This window comes from Macrotis lagotis, chromosome 6 (genome assembly GCF_037893015.1).
Source record: "Macrotis lagotis isolate mMagLag1 chromosome 6, bilby.v1.9.chrom.fasta, whole genome shotgun sequence".
Classification (NCBI taxonomy): Eukaryota; Metazoa; Chordata; class Mammalia; order Peramelemorphia; family Peramelidae; genus Macrotis; species Macrotis lagotis.
The window spans coordinates 54870687-54889134 of NC_133663.1; the positions used below are offsets into that span (position 1 = coordinate 54870687).

General features: G+C 35.9%; 1 protein-coding gene across 2 annotated transcripts in view; it reads right to left on the bottom strand.

The window, feature by feature from the left end:
• LOC141490850 (uncharacterized) overlaps positions 1–11288 on the bottom strand; it is a 48605-nt gene extending 37317 nt beyond the window's left edge. Inside the window, exons 1-4 of one of the 2 annotated variants that reach the window (XM_074191183.1) lie at positions 11159–11288; positions 8485–8716; positions 8081–8233; positions 2878–3026 (exon numbers count right to left, since the gene is read on the bottom strand). In XM_074191183.1, the coding sequence (XP_074047284.1) occupies positions 2878–3026; positions 8081–8233; positions 8485–8664 (482 nt within the window). In that variant the 5' untranslated portion in view covers positions 8665–8716; positions 11159–11288. Of the gene's footprint in view, positions 1–2877; positions 3027–8080; positions 8234–8484; positions 8743–11158 lie in introns of those variants that run through there. The other variant, XM_074191184.1, reaches the window with a different exon arrangement.
• Between the last annotated feature and the right edge of the window lie 7160 nt (positions 11289–18448).

An 18448-nucleotide genomic window follows, 5' to 3' on the forward strand; every position in this document is an offset into this window, starting at 1 on the left:
TCTCCAGGATCTGAAGCTCATTGATCTACACAATATAGTCTCCAAAAGACTTTTTTTTTGCAAGGCAATGGGGTTAAGTGGCTTGCCCAAGGCCTCACAGGTAGGTAATTATTAAGTGTCTGAGGCCAGATTTGAACCCAGGTATTCCTGACTCCAGGGCTGGTGCTTTATCCACTGCGCCACCTAGCCGCCACTCCAATAGACTTTTAGCTGACTAGGAATTAAAGATTATAAATTTTTCTGCTAGGTAAGAGGTTCAGTGCATAACGTCTAGACTGGGGTAAAGACCCCAGTTTAAATCCTGTTCCTAATACTTCCTAGCTGTCTGAGCCTGGGCAAGTCACTTAATGTTTATCTGCCTCATTTTTCTCAACTGTAAAATGAGGTTTAATTTGTATAAATGAATTTTGCTGGGCAGGTTTTGGAATGAAAGAAATACAGTAAATAGCAGACCTTTCCCAGCTTAATAATTCAGTTCAACAAATGTTTACTAAGTATCAAATATGTATAAGGAGAGAAGCAGACTCAGGGTCAGTAAGAAACAGGTTCAAGTCCTGCCTTTGACGCATGTGATAGAGGGAAAGACATTTAACAACTCTCTGCCCCCAGGTAGCTCTGAAAGACTTTCAGATGAACAGTTGTTCTTCACTGGAGGAGAGGTTTCCATAGCGAGTGTACCCATGACATCACAGCTAGAGCAAGAATAAAACAAAACAAAAATGGGTCAAACTCTGTGGTAAGCTCTAGGGTTCCAGTGACAATAAACAAAAATAATCTCTGCCCTCAAGGGGGTAACAATCTATTGGAGGAGTAAACAGACAAAAAATTGCATTAAAATTTGAGAAGGAAGAGATTAATAACAATGAGGAGGGGACAGGAAAGGTCTTGGAGGTGTCAGTTTACTGGAGAATTGAAGGAAATGAAGTAATTTAAGCGGGGAATTGAGAAGGAAGTATATTCCATACTTGGAAGACAGCCAATATAAAAGACATGAAGTCAATTGATGGAATTCCTTATTCAGGAATCTGAAAAGATGTCAATATAGTGTGTGAAATGGAATAGAATGAAATTAAACTGAAAAAGGAGCCTGGAGTCAGGTTTTGGTGATCTCTAAATGTTGGGTCAAAGAGTTTGATTTTGAACTAGAGGTAATAGAGAGCTATTGAAGGTTTTAGTAACAGGTGATACAGGGTCAGGTTTGTCCTTCCAGTCATTATTAAACACCTACTATGTGCTTAGCCACTGCTAATATGTACTTTAGGGAGATTTTGACATGATGAAAGGATAATAGAAGGGAGAAATTAGAAGCAGAGGGACAAATTTGGAATCTACTCTGCTGATCCAGGCAAGAGATGACAAAGGTTTCAATTAGGGTAATGGTCATAAGAATGAAGATGAAATAATTAGAAACAAGAGATGGCATGAAAGTAGAACCTATGAGATTTTTTTTAGGTTTTTTTTTGCAAGGCAAATGGGGTTAAGTGGCTTGCCCAAGGCCACACAGCTAGGTAATTATTAAGTGTCTGAGGTTAGATTTGAACCCAGGTACTCCTGACACCAGGGCCGGCACTTTATCCACTGTGCTGCCTGCCCCGTGAACCTATTAGATTAAATGATTTACCAGCATCCCTCTGCCAGTGTGTGTCAGAGGTAGGTCTTCCTGACTCCAATTGGCTATGAACTCTCTTCTTTTTTTTTTGTTATTCTTTTTAGGTTTTTGCAAGGCAAATGGGGTTAAGTGGCTTGCCCAAGGCCACACAGCTAGGTAATTATTAAGTGTCTGAGACCGGATTTGAACCCAGGTACTCCTGTGAACTCTCTTCTAAATCTTAAAGCCCACCCCAATCTGGTCTAGTTAGAGAATATCCCAGGTAATGCCTATATTCTGGTCACTTCCAGAGAAATGTGGATTAGTGATGAAAGGCTAGTTGATTTGGCATGACCTAGCAAATCCAGGATGATCATTTCCCTCACTTTTTTTTTTGACTGAAAGGGAAAAGACTGAAGCAAAGCTATAGTCAGTGAGGATTCGCTATTAAGCCAAGAGGGATAACCTACTCAGTGGACATTTTAGGAAATGATCCTGCCTCTACATGTCTCTCTTCATTCCCTTCTGATGATGGCAGAAGGATTCTTCAAGTTTCTCCTTGGAAGGGAGAGAAAGATGCAGTTCCCAATTTGAACTGTCATATTTACTCTTAAAGGTCTTCTAGGTACAGGCTCAGCTTTCCATGGGGTGTGCTCTGGGTACTAAATTTTCATTACACATGTCACTAACATTATCCAGCTGAGGAAACTGGGGCTCAGAGATTAAATGATGTGCTCCAGTTATTCGATTAGTAAGTGATGCAGCCAGGATTCAAATCCAAGTCTTTGACTTTGAGTTCAGTGCACTTTGTATTACTTCAGACCACTCTGTTTGATAAATAGAACCAGCTGAAATGAAGAAAATGAAAGAATTGAAGACATTCCACCCTTGCAAAAAGTTGGCCCAATCCAAAGAGAGGTCATCCTATTAAGGGTTTAACATCACTTGCATATAATTTTAGTCAGGGAATCAGCTGGACTGTTGATTTGGGATTTGAATGAATTTTCTGAAATGTCTTGCTTTTTAGTTTTTCTGGGAGATGTTCAGAGAAATTATTTAAAGAGAAAGAGGTTCCCAAGTGGATTGGAAGCCTTGCTTCATGAATCCAAGGATTTATATTTCCATGGATTGCAGTTTTCCTTATAATGGTTTGAATGACAGATTCATTCTCCTAGGACATTGATGATATCTCCCAGCAACTTTATCTTCCACTCATTACTCTATTTGGCAAGAAGAGCTAAAGGGCCTGATTAGCTTCCAGGATATAACTTTCATACTCTTTTCCTTACTTGTTGTAATCCAATACAATTGAGAGTAAATTGCTGGAAAGAAGAGTCTTTCCCAGTCTCTCCAAAGACCACAGGTCCATTTGGCTGTTAACGATTTCTAGAGTAGAAAATGGATACGTGGTATGTCCTCGTAGCTCTAGAAGTTTGGCCTAAGAACATAAATTAAGAAATGAATATTTAGAGACTGAAGTATAACTAATGCTTAAATATGATGCTCAAAGGTGAATTATTTTGACATGGTTGTTATTGTTTGGTTTTTTTTGCAAGACAATGGGTTTAAGTGACTTGCCCAAGATCACACAGTTAGGTAATTATTAAGGGTCTGAGCTCATATTTGAACTCAGGTCCTCCTGACTCAAGGGCTAGCGTTCTACCCACTGTGCCACTTAGCTGCCCCAAATTAGAAAAATTTTGAAGACAAAAAAAAGATAATTACAAATGTTGGATGGGAAAATAAGCAAATTAATGCACTGTTGGTGGAGATATGAGTTGGTTCAGTCATTTTTAGAAACACTGACCCAAAAGTTATTAAGCTGTGCCTACTCATTGACCCTGTAATACCTTTAGTAGACTTATATTCCAAAGAGATTAAGAAAGAAGAAAAAAACCTCACTTATATAAAAATATTTATAGCAGTTCTTATTGTGGTAGCAAAAAAACTACAAAGTAAGGGGATAGCAATCACTTGGGGGGAAAAACTAAACAAATTACATTATGTGATAACAGAAATGATGAAATGGGTTATTTTTAGAGGAATGTAGGAAGACTTGTATGAACTGTTGCAGATTTAAGTGAGTAGAATAAAGAGAACAATTTACACAAGAAGAAAATTAAAAAGACAAGAAACTTTCAAAGGGTTAATTAACGAGCTCTTATTTATTATTGGGACATTTTTCCTGAATATTTTGCTACTTCAAGGGATTTCTAACTTTGTAACCTTGCAGTGGTGCAGGTCCCAACACCTGTCTTCCTACTGAGCATCACAATTAAACATTAGCTGTACTTCAGTCTCTAATATAGATCAATGGATGCTTCTGACCTTCTTACAGAAAGGTAGTAGACACAAGATGCAGAATGAGACACATACCTGGACATGGCCAACTATGGGAATATATTTTATTTGATTATGCAGAACTGCATTTATTAAAGAGTAATTTTTCTCCAATGTGGGGTGAGGTAGGAGTAAGAGAAAATAAAATTTAATAATTGAAAAAATTGAGTGAAATCAGAGTTAGGTATCCTCTTTCATCATTGATCTGTTAAATCATGGTTGGTCATTGTGTTAATCAAAATTCTTAAATCTTTCAAGGATGTTTGCTTTTATAATGTTATTATTGTGTTTTTAAAAATTAGATCTTTTGAATCATTTTTTAAAAAATTAACTTTTCATGCCAGTGCAAAAATGTACTTCCTAATCATTATTTAAAAATCTTTATTCCATCTGTGGATCAAGAGGGTGGGGCAGAGAAAGATTCTAGTAGAACAGCCTTCATATAGGTAGAGGTAGAAAACTCATAGGATAACAGATTTAGTACTTGAAAAGACCCCTATCTAGTTCAACCCTCATTTTACAAATGGATAACCGAGACCTATAGAGGTGAATTGATTTGCCCAAGGTCACATAGATAATAAATGTCAGAGGCAGGTTTCCAGTGAGTTTAGCTCTGTACAAGTGGAAGGAATACCCATAGACATATTAAAGTTATCATTTATGAACATAAAAAATAGGCTGTAGAAGTATAGCCAGGACTTTAGAATGCAAACTGAGCAACGGTCAAATGGAACTATCAAAACATACCCATGATATTCATATGACAGAAAAAATAGGAATGAAGGGTTAAAAAGCCATCACCAAGGGCATGGATCATGTCCTCCAACCCTCTCATTTTACAGATGGGGAAACTGAAGACTAGAGAGATTAAGCATGTGTTCAAGGTTCAAGTAGCATGCCAAGATTTTATTCTAGAGCTAGTATCCTTTCTGTGATACCCTATTGCCTCATATCTGAACTCTATAGCTTTGTATTTGTGTGGAAATATTTCCATCTTCTGGGATCAGAACAAAAGGGCAGGATTTGTAAAGAAATGCATTGTGGTAACAGAAAATCACCACTGTTAGTACACCACCCTATCCCGATATGGGAGGCTATTTGAAACCATAAATCATAAGAGCATGTAGACCCTCTCTGAACATCTTAGGGATCTAGAAACCCAAAAAACTTGTTTCAAGTCAGAAGTTTTAGAAACCAAAAAGAGGTTGTGGCTTTGTGGGGGGAACTGAGGGGTGGGTTTTTTGGGAGAAAATTATATGTGGGTCAGATATAGGGTTTGGAAATATAAAATTGGTCAGAAACAAAAGAGGCTCTTGTAACTCTTTAACTATAGAGTGGGTCAAGGAAGGCTCTTTAATGAAAGGATATTCCCAATTGTTGAGTGCTAGATTGGATTTCTGAAGCTGGGTGTGTGTGGGGGGGGTGACGGAATAGCCGATGTGGCACAGCAGTCGCAGCTGCTAAAATCCTCTCTTGAACAAAACTTATTCAATAGTGTTCAACAGAGCAAACAGACCAGCCTCAGGTGCAGCAAAAGCAGGAAAACACTGGTAGAAATAGAAGTTATATCCTTACTGTAGCCTCAGTTTCACAGACTGTAGAAAAATGAATCAGCATTCCACATGTAAAGGGGGGCTATTTTTAAAAGTAATGTTGATTATTAATTTATAAGAAATTATTTTTGTGACAAAGTTATAGAATAAAAGCCTTAAAGAGTCTTAAAAATTGTTTAAAAGAAAACTTTCTTATGGGGATGACTTTCAAAGAAGGGGAGTGATGTGGGATATTTAGATGTAAGAAGGTAAATCTATTCAAAAAATTAAAAAAAAAGCAATACATAAGGTACTGAAAGCACTAAGTGTCCAGTAACCCCCAAAGTAAATCAAAATAATGAAATGCCAGATATGGAAGGGACCTCAAATGTCATCAATTACAAAATAGACATGGCAGAAATACCCTCTACATTCTTGAAGAACTTCAGTGATGGGGAACCCTCTAGACAATGCCTTCTACTTTAGAGAGTTCTTATTATTGGGACACTTTTCCTGAATATTTTGTTACTTCAAGGGATTTCTAACTTTCTAACCTTCCAGTGGTGCAGGTCCCAACACCTATCTTCCTACCTGGGAACTGGTTAGATATTTTGACCTCTTAACTCATTAACCTGCTTGACTCCCAGGGGCTGCCCCTTCAATCTGCTTCATATTCAGTGATACTCCTGCCTTTGGTCTCACCATTACCCTTAACTTTTTTTGTTTCCATGATTTGAGACTCTGAAATTGCTCACTCTAATTGTGATCATCAATACTGCCATCTATTCCCCTGGCCTCATTCCATCTAAACTTTAAAATTCTCTTTTTAAAAAAAAAAATTATTTATCAATAATCACAAAGAACAAGAAATAATATTGTATAAGGAGATTGTGCATTTCTGTGTTTGGGTATGTGTGTGAATTAGCTGTGTGTCTATACACACACACACACACACACACACATATATATAATGCACAGAGAGAGAGAGAGAGAGAGAGAGAGAGAGAGAGAGAGTTTGTTTATTAAATAACATAAGGAGATAGTAATTAGACCTATGATTTAATTGGTATAGAGGACTCCAGGGAAAGGTAATTTTAGAGAACCTAGAAAATTTAAGTGATTTGCTAAGGCTAACATAGGCAGTATTATCAGGCAGGATTATAAACCAGGTTCAGGACCAATTTCTTATCCATTATACCATTTCTCTCTTAGGAAAATGTGTAAACACACACACACACACACACACACACACACACACACACACACACACGCTCCTAAGTCCTTCTACCTATAAGAAGTCACATCTCATATGACATATCTTGGACTCAGATATCTCTCATTCAGTCAGGATACACATATGTCACAGGGTCATCCTTTGGGGAACCAGCCAACCTTCTCTAAAGTGAGGTTACACAAGTATCAGACAAATTTTTCAGAAGAAAGAGTGAAGGGTTAAAGCAAGATCTTCCCGATCAGTCATCATGGTCTAAGGAGAAGGAACTTCCCGAGCACATTGAACCAAAGCATGTCGATCAAAGCTTGTTCTGGGGCAGGGTGTGCTGAGGAATATTCCTCATAAACATGTTTTGGGGTCCACACCTTGGGACTTGACCTATCCCTGGGTATTCACTGAAAGAAATCTTGAAAAGGTAAGGATTGTGTTCAGGATCTGAAGGTGTTTTGGCCAAAACTTGTGGATCATTGAGGCTGGTCATGAGAGTGACCACTGAGTTCAGTCTTGTAATCCCTTGGACCTGTGCCACTTTTGAGTAAATTCTATAAAGGTCTTACTTGGGAAGTCTCCTCCTTCAGAGAAGATGCTCTCTGCCAAAGGGACTTTCTCAACTGAGACTCTGAAGGCTGTGACTCAACTTCCTCAGCCTGATATTCAGGAGTATGAACCTCCTTGGATTGGTGATATCTTGGTTTCTTTTTTTCTATTTTGATGTTTTCCTTCATATATATCATATATATATATATATATATATATATATATATATATATATATATATATATGTAAACGTGTATTTCTTGGCTTATGAATATATTATTTCTTGGGTTATATGCAAATTAGCATTAAAATCTCATTTCAAGACTTAAGAAAAAATGAACATGTCATTATGGAGACAGATCCAAATTGATCAAACAAGAAAATCTGTGCAGTCTGTAATCTTCCTGTTACAAGGAGGTGGAGAAGAATAATTTAAGTCTCAAAATTAACAGGTTTCTGAAATGTCCAAACTTGCCTAGACCTGGACAGAGACTCACAAACAAATGTTATCCAGGTAGGATTGGCCCAATAGGAACTGAGAGTCAACCTGAACTTTCACAAAAGCCATGAGTTACAAGGGAGAATACCTCCAGAAAAAAGGAGACAAGTTTTTCTGACTGTTGAGAGGTTTCAGGATGAATCAATGTAAGTGTTTTAAATAGGCAATGTTCTGCTTGTACCCAATGTCTTGCTAGCCTGAATGCTTGTATAGGAACTGAGACAGCTTGGAGAGTCTTGACTCAAATTATAGCACTTACATATGAAACCCTGACTATATACATGAGGGATTGAGGTTATTATTAAGAGAAGCACCCAAGATTAACCTGTTTCTTAAAATCTATCACTTACTAGGCTTGCAACATCTGAATTTTTCAGTTTCATCCCCCAGATGCAAAGTTCTCTTCCCAGCATGTAACGTTCATCTCGAATTGTCTTCAGCAAAGGTTCAAGAGAAACTTCTGGGAAGCCTGTTGGAGAGGCAGCAGGGCTTACAAGCATCAACTGAAAGGTAAGGAAAAAAATAAATACTACTGCAAAGAAAACCTCCAAGTATATTTTGCTGTGTGGATGCGGAGTATTGCAATGAAATAACACAGAAATTTGTAAAATTCAATCAGATGTGACCCTGAATTAGTTATGTGTGAAGGTAAGGTTGGAGACAGGAGATCTGAAGGGGCATCTTTGATGTGGTAGACTCTAGGAAAACTGATTCAGTTCAGAGAGGAAAGAGGCAAACTAGAAGACTCCTTCACCTTCCTGAGAATCTGTTCATTCTTTATGCTGGTTTTCAAGGCCTTCTTGATAGTTGGGCAGACAGAAGTCTGAGACTGGACACAGTGCTTTTCATACGTTTTCAGGAACTTTGTAAGAATTGGGACAATGGACAAGGAAGCTCCTTTATTTTTTGGTTTTTCTTTCTTTGTCCTTGGCATGTTTTAAAAATTCTGTGAGAATCTTCTCAAATGCTGAAAGCATTTGCTCATCCTGAAATATGAGAAGCAGATTTATTATTAAGGATAGGATACTGTACTATTTCCATTAAGTTCCATTATACATTCATTAAACAAAAGGAAAAAATTGCATCTAGAATCAGGGGTTGTTGTTGTTATTCAGGCATGTCTGATTCTTTGGGACTCCATATGAGATTTTCTTGGCAAAAATATTAGAGTGGTTTGCCATTTCCAGCCCCAGTTCAATTTGTGGATGAGAAAACTGATGCAAACTGACTTTCTTAGGTCTCACAACTAGTAAATGTCTGAGGCTGGATTTGAATTCACTCCTTACTCCAAGCCCAGGCCTCTATCCCCTGCCCCAGAATCAGTTATTTACTGACTGTGTGACCTGTGACTGGCAATTTTGCCCCACTGGGCTTTCAAAAATGAAGGGATTGGACAATATGACTCCTAAAATTCCTTCTAACTCTAACCCCATGATCCAATTCTTTGCACCACATAAATGTCATTGGTTTGTTTTGATATTGATATTGATTTGATTTGATATTGCTTTGATATTTTGATATAACCCATTTTGCATTCTCAAGTCCTGGATTCCTCTCCAGATTGTATTTATTTTTGTACTCACAAGTGATGTTGTACCTCAATGTGTCTGTGAATACGCCTTCCACATATGCACAACTCAACCTGCCTCTGAGATTTATGACCTTAGCTGACCTTGAGAAAGTCATTCAATGAACAGCTAACATGAGATAACTTCATGAATATCAAATAATAATGTTGAAATCAGCTCTGGCTCCACATTCAAACACTCATTCTATTTCAATCACTTAATAGTTTTTGTATTGATTTTCATTGAAGTTAATATGATTTCTTATAAAGCAGCTAATAAAAATAAAACAAGAGCAAATCATGAAAAAATAAAGCAGTCCATCAATATGGGCCTTATATCAATAGCTTTCTATATATTTCTATTAAAAAAAACTAGTTTGATTCTCTTTACAAGAATTCTGCTAAACTTAGGCAATTAATGTAATGTCAATTTTGTTCTTTAACTTGCTATTCCTTAAAGAGGTTTTCAATCTCAGAAATCTTATTGGAGAAGATTTGAACCAATAATATCATCAGGAAAAAGGACCTAGAAGGATCATTGATTTGACTTTGGTGCTTCATGGCTAAGGATGTTTATTAATTTAAAAAAGGGGGAATTCACCAGGTAGAGCATCAGTATATATTCATTCTTGGTGGAGAATCTCAAGGAACCAGGCAAAGACTTAGGTTGTTCAGGAGATAAAGAGTTCAGGACCCTGAAAACTGAGGCCTTTTTTCCCTTCTCTTGATTTCCCAGGGGCCTGCACCTTCTTCCCTAAGATAGAAACATCACTTTTGCCCTGAGACTTGTTCTAAGATTCACTGACCCTTTCCTACTAATATAGCCCTGGCAAGTGTCCATACTTCAAATAGTTGGGGTGATGTACAGACTCAGTCATTCTCCCCCTTTTTCTCCTACCCTCAAGACTCTCTATCTTATTCAACAATGTTACTTTATTTCCAAGAAAATGATAAATAGCTACCCGAAGTCAGGAAAACTTTCTTAGTTGCCCAAATCCTTTGCTATTTTTCTTTCCTCTTTCTCATCTGTATTGCATTAATACCCTAAGTTGGAATAAGAAGGGTATTGAATTGATCAGGGGATTGAAACTAGAAAGAACCTCAGAGTTCACTTAGTGCAATGTTTTCATTTACAAATGAAATGGAGACCTGTGGAGGTGACTTGGTCAAGGTCACATAAGCATAAGAAATAGGATTTGAATCCAAGTCCTCTGACTTTTTTTCCTCATGTACCAAGGAGTAGAGTACCATTAAAGATCTTGTTGGTGCAGTTGGTAGTTATCCTCTTTGGTATTTGCTGAATATATAAAGAAGGAATTCTTTTGGAACCCAGAGATCTAGATTCTAGTCCCACCTCAAACATTTGATGATTATGCACAAATACTTAGCCTATCTGAGCCTCAGTTTTCTTATCTATGAAAATGAATAGAGAGAGTATTTGTAGTACCTGTGGCAAGGAATGGTTATCAAATAAACTGTCTTGCAGACCATAAATTGCTATAGAATTATGAGTTATTATTATTCAAAAGACATAGAGATCTTCTAAGTCCAATCCCTTCATTTTACAGATAAGGACACAGAGTCCAGGAGAGCTAAGTCACTTGGTCCTTCAGCTAGTCAAGTATTTGAGGTGGGATTTAAAGCTGGTTCTTCTGATTTCACCTCTAACACCCTTTCCATTTTACCATATTATCAATTAAGTTAAAAACCACACTCACAATTTTGTTCTAGTTTTCATAAATATATAAAACATCAAACAGGACACAAAAATATATCAGCCACCCAATTCTGGTTTCTGCAAACAATTGATTATCAATAATGTTCCTCCTATCTCAGGAACCCAGAAATTAACAAAAAGTACCTGATTCTTTCCTGAAATGTGGTTCTAGTAGAGAAAGTTCAGACCAGGCAAAAGGACTTGCTAGGTGGTTTCAGTGCCCATGGAGATAACTGCAGAGGACCGTCAATAGCAACAAGATTCAACTCTGGAGTCTTAACTGTAGTCAAGAATCCCAGAAACACACACACACACACACACACACACACACACACAGAGAGAGAGAGAGAGAGAGAGAGAGAGAGAGAGAGAGAGGTGAGGCTATATTTTTATCCAAGAAGAAGGAACAAAGTGATGAATACAATGATAAGGACTACCAGCAACATATACTTCTAAAGCAGATTTCTTCCATAGGCCAAAGTGCTGAGTGTCACTGACAGATAAAGAAGGCATTCATGAGATAAGGACAAGGGTAGAAGGGGTTGGAAAAGAGAGAAGGGAATATGGGGTGGGGGTGAGAATACACATTTTATCCTCCTAAGATTATGATTATTGATCTCCCCTCTGAGTGATGCACTCCTTTTTCATAGGAATATTTTTCTATGGGAGAAATCACAGTATCATATAGGATATTTTTGTTTCCCAGCTTCCACTTTTTTCTTTTCCTTTTTCTTTTTATGTTATTTTATTTTTTCCAATTACATGCAAAGAAAGTTTTCAACATTAATCTTTTGGTAAGCTTTTGGGCTCTATATTTTTCTTCCTTCCTCTCAACCCTGTTCCCTCCCTGAGGCAGTGAGTAATCTGATATAGGTTTTATATATATATATATATATATATATATATATATATATAATATATATATATATATATATACAATTATCCAAATTCCATATAGAACACATATAGGTGGAACTAGGCTTTTAACTCTTCTGCTCCATCAAGGCAGGAATTGCAATTACTCTTGGAGAGGGGTGAACCAGGTTCCTGATATATCTGATCATGCACTCATAGGCTGCACCTATATATTAAAATATCTCACCATAGGGGTGGCTAGGTGGCACAGTGGATAGAGCACCAGCCCTGGAGTCAGGAGGACCTGAGTTCAAATCCAGCCTCAGACACTTAATAATTACCTAGCCATGTGGCCTTGGGCAAGCCACTTAACCCCATTGCCTTGCAAAAAACCTAAAAAAGAAAAAGATATCTCACCATGTAAAAACATATTACAACAAAGTTTTTTTCTTTTATAGAGCATGATGATGAGTATGTATATGGAAATAGATTAGCTCTTAGAAAAATAGGACAAAATTGGAGTCATTGGTTTAACTTTAAGAAGGTAAATGAAGAAACACAGTCATTCTGGGTAGGCAACAAGGGAAGAACAGACTTTGAGTGAAAAAGATACTTGAGGGACCCATCAAAACAAAATGTCACCCACTGGGAGGTGGAAGAAAAAGTGAACTTAGTAGAGGAGTGTGGGCCATGATACTGCTTTCTTTTTCCTGGGAAGTTCAGAATGTTTCTTTTCTAATTGCTCACTCACCACAGAAAGGTTTGATTCTATAAATCAAGAATGGGCCTCCATGGAGATGATTACAATGGGATTTTATGTGTGTCACCAGAAAAAGAAGTTAGGGTAGTATACTTAGTATATGATAAGTATCTGGCTACGGGGATGGAAAAATAATCAAATCAATCAACAAACTTTTATTAAGAACTTGTTCTGGGCCAAGCACTGTTTTAAAATGTCCTATATATTTTGGGAGAAGATTTCCTTTTTTATTCTCATTTTAGGACACCCTGTAAACAAAGAAAGCAAAACAAACAAACAAAAAAAAACAAGATCTGGAATGGTGGGCACAACCTGGAGGGGTTTTTAGTAAGAAAACCCCTGGAGAGGCTCTTCATTTAACCAGCAGAAACTAGAGTTCCCCATTTTTACAAATGGGAAATTCCCAAAGTCACTACACACCTTGCCTGCCCACAACAGGTGCATAGCAGATGTCTGATGATGGATCAATGGAAGAGAGGAGGCACTCTCTAGTGGCACTGATTGGTAGGAAATACTGTTTCCAATGCCTCAAGAGCATCAGTCTCGTTATCTGTGATTTGAATGATTCAGTAACTTGAAAATCCCAGAGGAAGAGAGTAACTAAGGTGGGTTTGGGGTTTTTCCCCAAAGAGCAGTTCTTTGGAGGCAAGTTAGTTCATAAAACATGTTCTAGATAGCTTTTCCTGGGTGTGGATGGAATAATGTTCAAAATGACCTTGGAATGACTTCAGTACAAAAACACTAGGTGAAGATTTCCTATCTCTTTACTGCACAAGAGTACTTGGATCTGTTTCTCATTAAGATATGTGAGTGGATCATTTTCTGACTTACTGAATATAATGATTAGGAATTTGTCTGCCAAAACAGTAGATACTTGAAATATAACATCTGATTTTTTCCCAATGAAACAGAAAAAAAGTCCATTCATAAAAATGGTTCCAGAAACCACCATGTTGATGTCTAATTTACATCCTAAAATAAGTGTATTTGACCAACTTTGGGGATATGAATGATATACTTTTAAGTTAAGACTTAGGCTTCTGAAACTCAGAATAGATCCTTTAAAATGATCTTAGGATAGAAATTGGTCCCTTATGTAGCCTTAATATTTAGGGGTACTATAGCATAGGATTATGGAAATGATTAATTTTGTTTCATAGCAGATTAACGTGGAATGACATTGGATTAGAACTGAGCAAAATGTTTGCAAAGTCCCTTCTAATTTGATTTCATAATCAGAACTGAATTCTAATTTTGGTTCTATTACTTATTAAATATTCAGTTATAGGAAAATTACTTAAGCTACGTGGGTCTCAATTTTCTTATGAGCAAAATGGGGAGATTGGACTAAATGAGTTCCAAGTTCCTTTTCCAGCTAGTAATATTTATAATGATTTATATAATAATACATTATAGAGTATATTATAATTATTCTCTATAATGGCATATTGTTATTATATTATAATAATGGTTATTATAACTTTTATATAATAGATAACGATGAGTAATAGCTCACTTTTATAAAGTTCTTTCTTCTAAATATTCTTGCAAAGTAGGTTATTATAACTCCATTATTATATCCATCATTATGCAAGTAAAAAAAGATAAATTGAGTCCAAGTAGAATGAATGCTCCTTGGAGGCAGAGTTTATTTTCTTTTTGCCATTTGTATTTATAGTTTTAGCACAATGCTTAATAAATACTTTTTTGAGTTAAATTTATCCAGAGGTATAAAATTATTAAGAGTCAGGAAGGGGCTAGAACTGAGATTTGCCTGACTCAAAGTCAAAGTTTCCTTCTACTCCACTGAACTGTTTTTTGTACTATCAGGTTGACATGTGGGATGGAAGGAACTAGGTCTTATACCATATCTGTGATTCTACTATTTTTAATACATTACTACATAATATATATATATATATATATATATATATATATATATCCCTTACTGAAAGTTGATCAATGTAGAAACATAACTTTTTAAATGTATTAATTTTTATTATTTAACTTTTTAAAAAATTTTGAGTTCCAATATGACTAATATACATGAATAATCTATCAGATTACTTGCTATCTTGGGAAGGGAAGAAAAAAAGGAGGGAGAGAGTGAAAAACTTGGAACTAAAAATCTTACAAAAAGAGTGGGAAAGTATCTTTGCACATAATTGGAAAAAATACTACTAAGAAAAAAAATAAAATTTGAGTTCCAAATTGTTTTCCTCCCTCCTGCTTCTCCCTCACCCACTGAAAGGCAAACAATCTATCAGTTATTTCACTCCTTATCTTTACCAGGTTTGTCAATGAAAATCACATTACCTCTTAGAATGAGCTATGGAGAGGACCTTCCTTTTTTGAAAACAGTTTAGATAGCAGTCATTATTTTAAAAAATATTTGATATAGCTTAGTTGTTTTTGCATTTAATTCCATGAATTCAAGGAATGCATTTGATCCCATATTTTTAAAATATGGGAGCTCAGTATTATTAGACTTTTTAATACTTTCTTTGAAAATTGGATTATTTAGATTAGGGATTTCCTGTTTTATCAATTTTTGTCTCCATATTTTATTACTATGCATTTTTTATATGTCTCAGCTATGCCAAGACATATCTGTTTGTAACAGTTTCTGGTAGTTTCCTTTATTTTGTTCACATTAATTCATTTCTGATTTGAGTAATATGATTTTTCTCTCCAATTACTAATGAGCTACCAATTTTATATGATTTTAAAAATATCTCTGCTTTATTTATTAGTTCAATTATTTTTTGTTCATAATTTTATTGATTCCTCATTTTGAGGAATTTTCATATATTTTCATATATATTCATCTATTTTCAAATTCAGTTTCTTCAGCACTCTATGTCTATAACTTTATCAATTAATTTGATTTATTATGGCATTAATGGGATTTTGAAACCTACTATTATTGATTTTATATCTAATTCATTTTACTATTCTGTTAACTTTTTCTTTATAAATTTAGTGGATAGACTATTAGATATATTTACATTTAATACTGGCATTAATTCATCCCGATTTGAAAATACCCATCATTTGTCTTCAAAAATAATACTTAGCTTTTTGGAAAAGTTGATTTTGAGATGAAGTTTCCTTTATGATGTATTACAGGTTCTCTTATTTCTTTGGTATATAGAAAAATGTTGAAAAATTCAAAGGGTGGGTTTTTTTTTTTTTGAGCTATAATGGCCTATTGTATACTTGAAGGTTGATAATGATGATTCTGGGTAAAATAAGTTTTGAGTTTACCCCTATTGGTGGTCTTTTAATTTTGGCAATTTCTAATTTTGTACCATGTTTGAAATAATTAAGAAAGATTTCTTGAAATACAGAATTCACAATCATTTCCTTGTCATAGTTTTTGGGAAGTCCAGTAACTTTTGAATTTTCTTTTTTTTTTTATACAAGGCAATGGGGTTGGTTAAGTGTCTTGCTCAAGATCACATAGCTAGGTAATTAGAGGTTGGATTTGAACTCAAGTCCTCCTAACTCTAACGCTGGTGCCCTATCCACTACACCACTATAGCTGCCCCACTTTCAAATTTTCTTTTCTTGATCTCTCCTCCATTTCCTTCCTATTACCTACATTTCTTCCAATTTTTTTTAAGTTAAGTATTTTATGGGTTTATTTTTCTGTTTCTATTTTTTCCCCCAAATTTTACCATGCAACCAGAAATTTTACTTTTTATTAAAACTACAGCTTTATTTACATTTTCCATGTAAATTTTATGCTCTTCTATGAAGTCCTATTCTGATGCCTTGGCATATTATGGTGATGAATGAAAATTCATTGTTTTGTTGAAAAAAAAATATGCCTTTTATGTTTACATCATAGTCACTTATGAATAAATCTTTCACCATGAATTTTCCCTTGTAACAAAGAAAAATGATTAAGCACAACAAACCAACATAAAGAGCTAATCTTACAATACACGCAACATTTCACACCCGTAGTCCTCCATCTCTCTGATGCAAGGAAGAAAATACATGTTCTCATCCCTTTTCCAAGTCTATCATTTGACTCTTGGTACGCTCACCAATGCACTTGTTGCAGAGGATGAATAAGTAGGAAAAACACTAGAAAGAATTTGATGGGATGCATCCAATATATTTAAACATATCATTTGAGTTTGAGAAACAAAAGAAGGCCAAGGCTTATGGACCATTCAGAAATCTAACACACTGATGTACCAACTCATGAATCAAGGAGAGGAGGAATGGTCCTGAATTCCCCCTTCAGGGAGTCAAATTGGGTATTTCAACATTTCAAGCTCTGCAGAAGTTTAAAGTACAAAGCACTCAATATTTTGCAAACCTATACTTTTTACTTACTGAATAGAGCACTCACTTCTGTCTGGAAGGGTGAAATTTCCTTAGAAGTCTATGAGTTGGTGGACAAGCCACTTAACCCCACTGCCTTGACAAAAAAAAAAAAAACTAAACTAAAAAAAAAGTCTATGAGTTGGGACAGCTAGGTGGCACAGTGGATAGAACACTGACCCTGGAGTCAGGAGTACCTGAGTTCAAATCTGGCCTCAGACACTTAATAATTACCTAGCTGTGTGGCCTTGGGCAAGCCACTTAACCCCATTGCCTTGCAAAATCTAAAAAATTAAATTAAATTAAAAAAGAAGTCTATGAGTCACCAGCCCAATGACCATACTGAATCAGGAATTTTTTGTATTTGCAAAGATTTAAGTGTTGTGCTGTGTTATGTTGTACTGTAATAATGAGTATTTTTTTTTTAGATTTTTTTCAAGGCAATGGGGTTAAGTGGCTTGCCCAAGGCCACACAGCTAGGTAATTATTAAGTGTCTGAGACTGGATTTGAACTCAGGTACTCCTGACTCCAAGGCTGGTGCTCTATCCACTGTGCCACCTAGCTGCCCCCCTCCCCATAATGAGTATTCTTAACCAAAGGTCTATGGATAAAATATTTGTCAACTATGAATCAATTCAATTTATTTATAATGTATCTTATGCATTTAAAAATATTTTCTGAAGAGGGTCCACAGACTTCACTAGACTGACAAAAGGGTTCATAATACATACAAAAAACATTAAGAATTCTCAGCTTAGATGTATTAGTGTATATTCAGCAAATTACATTTAAATGACTCTCCAAGATAAGGTTCCTTGAGTTCCAAACTCAGGTAATGAGAGAGTCTTCCTAAGGAGACACAAGCAAGGTGTTTTATTTCTGTTTAGCACTAAGACTCTCTTGGTATCTCAGTAACATGACCCTTTAAAATTCAGAAATGATAAAAAAATAATGACATGCTGGATGATAATGATCTGGCTTCATCCCCGGGGAGTAGGGCAGGTCATCATTTCTCAAACTTGTTTCATGGGGAGCAAAATCTGAATGTGCTATTTTACAGAATAGCATAAATAAACTCAGAGGAGTTCCCCACAAGCAAGAACAGGGAGAAAACATTTTTTAGCCCCTCTCCCCACAATCCATCTCTTTTCTTTTCTAAAATGAATGAATTAACTTAACTGATTAGTCTTATGGAATGAACACAAGATCAAAATTAGTGGTAATTCATGAATTGGCAAGGGTATTTTCTTCCTTTTCTAATTTTTTAAAATCTTATTTTCATAGACGTGTCAGTTAGCAGGTGCCTTTATGTGCATGTGAACCAAGATTTTTGTTTTGTTTTGTTGTTGGCCTAGACCTGTGATTACATTGGTGTTGGGAGCTCTCAGTGGGGAGATTGTCTCCACTGATGCAGATTGGCACCTGAGTTTAGGTGACCTGCTTTTGGGTCACATTGACAGTATGGGTCAGAGGAAGAACC